The sequence below is a fragment of the Thunnus thynnus genome, chromosome 8 (assembly GCF_963924715.1).
Source record: "Thunnus thynnus chromosome 8, fThuThy2.1, whole genome shotgun sequence".
Lineage (NCBI taxonomy): Eukaryota > Metazoa > Chordata > Actinopteri > Scombriformes > Scombridae > Thunnus > Thunnus thynnus.
This window is the reverse complement of record NC_089524.1, coordinates 29,197,300-29,205,228: the sequence shown is the minus strand read 5'-3', so window position 1 is coordinate 29,205,228 and position 7,929 is coordinate 29,197,300. Positions and strand designations below refer to the sequence as shown.

General features: G+C 40.3%; 1 protein-coding gene across 1 annotated transcript; it reads right to left on the bottom strand.

The window, feature by feature from the left end:
- Positions 1–3,826: 3,826 nt before the first annotated feature.
- On the bottom strand, positions 3,827–7,160 carry sox14 (SRY-box transcription factor 14). The gene has a single exon (XM_067598138.1). It carries the CDS (start codon positions 6,607–6,609, stop codon positions 5,893–5,895), a length of 717 nt encoding a protein of 238 aa, XP_067454239.1. The 5' UTR covers positions 6,610–7,160; the 3' UTR covers positions 3,827–5,892.
- Between the last annotated feature and the right edge of the window lie 769 nt (positions 7,161–7,929).

The following is a 7,929-nucleotide window of genomic DNA, read 5'->3' as shown; positions in this document are numbered from 1 at the left end:
GCATATCCGCAGCCTTAAATTTAAACTCAGACTGTCAGTAACTTTCTCCAATGACTGAGCTCCTCTACAGTGTGTTTCCTTTAATGAACACTGTGTATCTTCATTTGCATCCTGCAGGGTCAACTTTTCATAATAAGCTTGATGGCTTTCTATTGTAAAAATGAAGAGAAATATGGAAATCAGGTGATTTCTTTGAATGCACCAGAATTGGTGTTTGTATCTAATATCACAAAACAAATACTGTACACACTGACAAGAAGGTTATTAGAATTATAGAATTAATTTGTCCCAAAAGACAACAAACAATTTTAAAGCACCACTGATTACAGTGATTTCTATAACACCTCATAATCAGGCTGAGCATTTTGCAATTGAATATTTTTGCAATGCACCATAAGTCTTATGCATGTAAAACAACAACAACAAACCAAAAAAAAAAAAAAAAACCTTGATGGTTTGAAAGGCATTTGGATTATTAATGAGCAAACACAGCAACAACGAAAGAAAAAAAAAAACTCTTTCACCTGCATGATTTGATGTATGGAAAGTTTATGCTGCATGAAAATTCAGAGAGTGCATAGAGTGCAACAAAGACAGCACAATAACTCAAAAGTATCCGCTGTATGAAATGAAGCACACGTACATAAACACAAACACACGTGCGTGACGTCTCGCACACGCACACGTAAATCATGACACACGGTCTAATGTATGGAGGGTGTGTGAGATGGAAAGTGAGCATGCAGGACATGCATAATAATAAATATGCATGAGAAAATCATGCAGACTGATAAGTGGCCTCTGAGTGTTGGTCACTTGTGGAGGAGTGTGTGATCACAAGCTTAGCAGCTCTGAATCAGCAGCTTCTGGGACTGAAATGTTGTTTATTATTTTTGTGAATTAAAAAAAAAAAACAATAACAAGGAAATGCATAATGAGGCAGGCAAGTTGTGGAAAAAATGTGAATTTGGGCTAAATGTATAAGATATTTAGGATATCCGGTTAGTTTAGAATAGTGCTTCCCAACCTGGGGGTCGGGACCCCTTCAAGGGGTCACAAAAAAATCTGAAGGGTCACAAGATAATTAGTAGGATGAAACAAGAAAATACAGTGCTCTGCTACACAGACCTTTATCTAATCTGCTTTTTTGTGAATTACTGGATAATTTGATCTTTTCGTGGCTCTAAAATAGTTTTTTTTTTTCAAATAAAACAATCTGAGAACTGTATATAACTGACATTTGCAGATAGGAGGATGCATGTGCACATTGTTTCATTTTAAAGGATCATATGATAAAAAGGGTAGTGCTGCTGTGTTGCTGTGTTGGGGTCACGTGGCTTCTAATTTAACCTAAAACTTTCAATAAGTTGATGTTAAACTGACATAATTAATCACTTGCTTTGATGGAAGAATTTCCTCATAATTTTGTGGCAATATGATGAAAAGTGACCAAATTAAAATCGAAGTGACAAACACCTCTTTATCTCTCCTGGAGATGGAAAAGTTGAACTTATTTGTGATATCTGGCTAAAACGACACTGCTCCCTGTATGTTTAAATAAATACATCATATAAAAATTGTTTCGGTGCAATTTTATTCAAAATGTTACTTCAAATATTTAGTAAATGAAATGATTTACATATTTAGCTGGTTAAGACTTGTGATCAGTTTATGCACTTCTAAAGCTTGTGAAAATCGTATTTATCAGTCGCCAAATGAACAGATTTTGGCATCTGTTCTTTCACAGCGGCCCGAGGAAATAACGCGAGTGACCAGGCAGCACCAAACAGCAGGCTGCGGGTTTGAAGGCCTAAAAAGCTGCAGGGAAGTTGGCGCGTGATTATTGTTAGCAAATAAAAAAAAAGTGAGAGCATTGTTCAAAGTCTTCAAACAAGTAGTGAGTTCACTTCTGTGCGCGCTGTATGGAGCAGAAAATGAACCTGATGGATGCAGGATGCGGCTGCAGGTTTGCTTCTAAGTGAAGCATGTAATATTTTGTCTGTATCCCATCGATGCTTTCCATATGTGTATCCGATGAACTCCTGAGAATTGACCAATATATTCTATGGCCACGTGTGTATGTGTGTGTGTGTGTGTGTGTGTGTGTGTGTGCCCGATAAATAAAAAAAGACATGCGCTGTCTTTATATCTGTCGGGGGGAATAAAGTCTTGGTGTAAATCACTTTTCCGACTGGCACAGCACATTAAACAACCGTGGCATGATTCCCTTTCTCTCAGCTCATCCGTTCCCTTTTTTCTTTATCAGCTCGTTCACGATTTCATTTCTTTCAAATGAGAATTCAGGGACCCCCAAATTCAAGCCCCGCGTCTTCAAACAACACAACTGTACGGTTTTACTTTTTCTCCCGTCAAAATGGTATCCCAGATTCAATTTTAGATAGACGAGGATTTAGCTAGTGATGATTTTTTTTTTTTTTTTTTTTTTTTTTTTGGTCTTTCGGAGACAATATTTAATATGCTGAAATGAGATCAGTTTTTATCCTCCCCCCAAAACAATTTCTCAATATAGTGTCAAATCTCGCACAAGCCAAAAAATGAATGCATCTTTGATAAGAGAGCTGTATGTATGTGAAATATAATCGCTCCTTAAAAAAAAAAAAAATCATCAGGAGAAGCAACAATAAAGACACTCTCATCATCATCATCATCATCATCATCATCATCAGAAGGGATTTTTTTTTTCTTCCACCTTTCCTCCAGGGGACTTTTCCCCGCTTTTGATTTAGGAAATTAGTACGCCTAAATACAAAACCACATTCTCAACAGCTACTTATCAAACTTCATTTACTGAAGATGATTTCAGGGTAACATTAAAAGACAATAATGTAAATGACCCATGGCTTTTAATTAAAAATGTCTGCCCCCCCCCCCCCCCCCCCCCCCCCCTCCTCCCCCCCCTCCCTCCTTTATATATTTTTTTTGTTTCATCTGTTTTACATTTTTGGACTTGGAGTGTTGTGGAGGAAAAGTAAAGCGCCTGCTTCACTCGGTGTACCCCCTCCTCGTTGACTTTTATCACTATGAAGCATATAAATGACCTGAAAGCGCTGGCTGTCGCGTTAAATTAAATAAAATAAAGAACAATTATCCTCTCTTTTTCTCTGATCTCGCGCTGAAAAGGAGTCCTGGAGAGATAAGGCAGATTGAATTCTCTCTGTTGTGCTCCAATAAAAACGTCAAGGGGGGACGAGTTAAAGAGAGATTTAGAACCCCCCCCCCTCCCCACCCACCCCCTCACACACACACACACACACACACACACCCCACCCCATCAGCCCCCCCTATAATTTCAAATCATAATTTCCTCCCATTATACCTCTCAGATGCCGTTTATCGTTCGGGTTATTTATTTCAGGGTGTTGTAACCACAGTCAATTTCCGTGACTAAGTTGTATAATTACAGGTGGTGAATCGTGCCCGGCGAAACTTGAAACACATTTAAAAAAAAAAGTGGAACTCGTGAAAATATAAAAGCAAATGATTTAAAACAACAGCACAGTCACATTTATATATATATAAAAGGTTATTCCCCTCATTTTCATCATGGAGGAAAAAAAAAAAAAAGAAATAATATCCACGTCTGCTGCTACTCCTGAAAGTAATTATAACAGTTTAATTTCAAAGTTGAATTAGGATGCTTTAGGGGTTTGATGTAAAACTTCACATTCGGTTCAATGAAGTATCACCCTAATTTACAGCTCTAGATAAGGACTAAGCCTGTCATAAAAATCTCCCCCCCCCCCCACCACCCCCCACCCTCCTTTTTCCCTCCCCTCCTTCCCCAGGATTGAATTGCACCTTGGGCAATAGTGCAGAATCGTGAATCTTAACTTCTCTCAGCATATGTTCCTGGCAGATAAGTAAACAATTTGGATGTGGAATGACATTTTTTAATTAATACTACAGTCGTCTTAATATATGCCTGCGCACACCGCGCTCCGCAAAAATCCTGTTCTCCATTAACGGCAGAGGAAAGGAAGGAAACCCCTGCGCTCCTCACACACACTCTTTAATTCCTCCTGTTTGGGGTTGTAAGCTCCTCTCATTCGGTGTAGTCTTAATGAGAGTCGGTGCTACATCAGTCACAAGTTTATACAGGTTTAAACACGTGTGAATGGCTTGATGATAATAGGCTTGAGCGGCTTTTTGGCTGCTGCACCTTTTTTTTTTTTTTTTTTTTGGAAAAGTAAACACACGCAGAGAGATATATGGTGTTGGAGGTGGCGGGTTGATAACACTGCTAGCCACAAAAGCGTTTTTAAAAAAAAAAATAAAAAAATCACATCACATCGAGTTTGTTCCATTAGTTAAACCTATAATCAAGCAGAAGGCGCTTCTCCTTGATGTGATTAAGCAGTCAGACAAGTCGGACGGGCGGAATCCCTCCAGGGAGGCCTCTCCTGAACTGTCAGACGTCAAGAGATCACAACCGGTTCACCTGAGTGTCACAATAACACCTTCACCGCGCTCTACATGCCTGGGACCTGTTTCAAATACAATCATAAAAGCATTAAAAAAAAGAAGAAGGAGTAGCAGCAGAAGCAGAAGCCACATGTGGAGGCAATTAAACCCTCTTCAGGAAATGATCAGAGTGCAGGAGTTTGACAGCTGCAAAAGCCACACAAGAGAGAAAAGGATCGATTTGTTAGAAGGAGGATTGATTTTGATATTGTTCTACTGCAAGGCGAGTTTGTTACTGTGCAGTCTACAGACTATCAACTGTATTGATTAGTTTGGGGTCAAGTTGGCTCTAATGTAAAAAAAAATAATCTCACAGTTGAAAGTTATTTTTTTTAATTGTGATTTTTAGTGAATTAGGGTATTATTTAAGTTGATTTTTTGTCTTTAAATCTACATTAAAATGCATGTGTTATTGACTATTTTCTGCACAATTGCATGATTTTGAAACGCATTTAATCAGGCCCTCTTTGTGCCAGCTTTAACGTCCCCGCAGCACCTACACATTACTCCATTATCTTTGTCATCTCAAGTAGAACCAATAACCTACAGATACAGGAAATTGATATCGTTGAAGACAGATTGTCTTTATTGGAAACGTCTTTGCTCAGCAGTGGAACAAAGAGCAGGAGGTATCAACCTTCTAGATACATGATCCTTTCCATAACATGACAGGTTTTTAAATTACCATCTTAGATAGAAAATACACATATAACTCCTTGAATTCAAATAAAAGTTATCCTCAAAAACCGAAACCAAAAAAAAATAAAAATAATAATAATAATAATAAAAATGACGCGTGACTATATCAGCACTGAACCACAGGAAAAATGCAAAATGAAACATTGGATGTAAATGATTCCTTTTTCTTTTAGTCTTATTAAATAGACCGTCTGGTTTTATGTGCCAGGTTTTGATAAATATAAACAATATGACCCGTATATAATCCAGCCTATAGGTCCTGATTTTGACCCTATAACATCATAAAATTACGAGTGCCAAAATGTAGACTACTTAGGCCTATACAGGAAATAACAATGCTAATTGTGCAAGCCAAATTTTCAAAATAAGAGTAGCCTATCAATAATCAACACAAATCAGCATATCAGCATTGAAATGTACACAATAAATAAAGTTAAAGGCCTCCTTTTCTGGCTGCCATAAACGTTATAACATTTACATTTCTTACAGTTCACAGGACACCGTCCTTTACACCAAATCCCAGCTGCTCTGCTCAGCTCAGGAACTTGTTGGGTTTCTGGAAAAGTTTGTGTTTTTTTCTCTTTTTTTGCCATAACAAGTCCAAGGCAGTTAATACTGTTCATGCCTTTTTAATGGGGCGCGCTGTCCATAATATATTTACATGCATTTCAGTATTCAAGTGAATTAAAAAGAGGGAAAGAGTCTGGAGGGTTACATGGCAGCGGCATGTGCGGATGAATACGGGTCTATCCCAGTCTTGGTCATACCTGGAAAAAGTATGTAGGCCACCGGGGGCTGTAAACTTGACGCTGACCAGGCTGTGCAGTTACACGGGACGACATAACCCGGGTTTGTGGGCGACGGGTGGGTGTGGGTGTGCTGACTGGGGCACCCAAGGGTGCCGAACGCGCCGTTCTGGTATCCCAACGAGGACGCGTACGGCAAAGTGCTGGTACTCAACGTGTGGGGCATCTCTGTCATCTTCTGGATGGCGCTGGAGCTGAACTGACTCGGGTCGAGGAAGGAGTAGGGAGCGGACGTCGGCGGCAGAAACGCTCTGGATTTCTCCGAGGCGCCCAAAAGAGAGTCCGCGGCCGAAACTGGAAGTCCCTTCAAGTGATCGGTGTCCCCGAGGTAAGGCAAAGGGAAAACGTACCTGTCCTTCTTGAGCAGGTTCTTGGGTTTGCGCCGGGGTCTGTACTTGTAGTCGGGGTGCTCCTTCATGTGCTGAGCCCGCAGCCTCTTGGCCTCGTCGATGTAAGGTCTCTTCTCAGACTCTGACAGCAGCTTCCACTCGGCGCCCAGCCTTTTGCTGATCTCCGAGTTGTGCATTTTGGGATTCTCCTGTGCCATTTTCCTCCTCTGGCCCCGGGACCAAACCATGAACGCGTTCATGGGTCTCTTGATATGATCAGCAGGCTTTGACATCTTTAAAAGGTACACTTTTATCCCCAATGTTAACGACGAGGAAAAGTTCTGATCGGAAAGAAGGGAAACTATTCACCTGTCTAGATGCCAGATACCAGTCATGCCACGTCTGGGATGTTCTGAGTCTGGAAAACAGCAAACAATAAAACAAAATAAAAATCCAGTGCTCGATGTGTTTTTCCCGAGTTAAAACACTGATGCGCGCTCGTTTAAGTCCAGTAACAACTCTGCCAGACGCGCGGCAGGCAATACAGGAAAAAAATACATGCAAGATGCACACATGTACAAAAAAAAATCCACAAAGGTGAAAGCAATGTCCCGCAGTCAGTTTGCAGGAGTCGTTAAAGTGTTCAGTTATTTTTTTTTCTGTCACCACACACACTCTCTCTCTCTCTGAGGTTTGTCGTCAAGCACCTGGCTTGGAAATGAGCGGAAGAGCGTGAATACGAGCCAAAAGCGGTGAAGTTCAAAGGCTGGGCTGGTTTGGTTTCTGCACGCAATCTGACATAATCTGCAGGGCGTTCACTCACCAACCTGAGCGCCCAATCAGCACGGAGACTGGCTATTATAATACCTTCACGAAAAATATATGTACATTACAGCATAAACAAAGACCGGGTGGTAGTAGAAGAAAAAAATAATAAGGAAAGAGGGGTGTGTGTGTGTGTGTGTGTGTGTGTGTGTGTGTGTGTGTGTGTGTGTGTGTGTGTGTGTGTGTGTGTGTGTAGGGGGTAAGACTCAGGATCCCTCCCCGATTCCATTTAATGTAATGAATCGCAACAAACATGGACCTTCAACCGCTTTCCCGGTTAAAACCTGACTTCAATCCAGAGAGGTGACTGCAACCAATTTACTGTACAGCTTTACACACAAATGTAGGGCAGCACTTTTTAACGTTTGTCGCCAAAATACATACAGACAGGCCCTAATAGAGTTATCACTGCTCCGAATATTAGTTTTTTCTCATACTGTTGTTTTGAAGGGAGGAACTGTAGATATGCAACTACAACAACAACTACTACTAATAATAATAATACTAATACTACTAATAATAATGATAATAATAATAATAATAATAATGATAATAAAAATAATAATAATGGACTGTTAATTCCGTCATCATGCCCTCCCCAGCTCCTCTGCACCTGCGGGGGTTTGTGTCTTGCTCAAAGACACTTAAGCTTGACTCAACCCCCTGTCTGTCCTCCAGATGCAGAGGTCACAAAAACCACATTGTGAGGAAGTTTAGCTAGCAGGATAAAAAAAAAAAAGTTCAAATTTAGCTTCAGTATGTCAGGAGGTGGAACCTTTTCTAAAACA

What these genes read in the sequence shown, in the direction of transcription:
- sox14 (XM_067598138.1), bottom strand. Translation starts at nt 6,609, where the DNA reads ATGTCAAAGCCTGCTGATCATATCAAGAGACCCATGAACGCGTTCATG.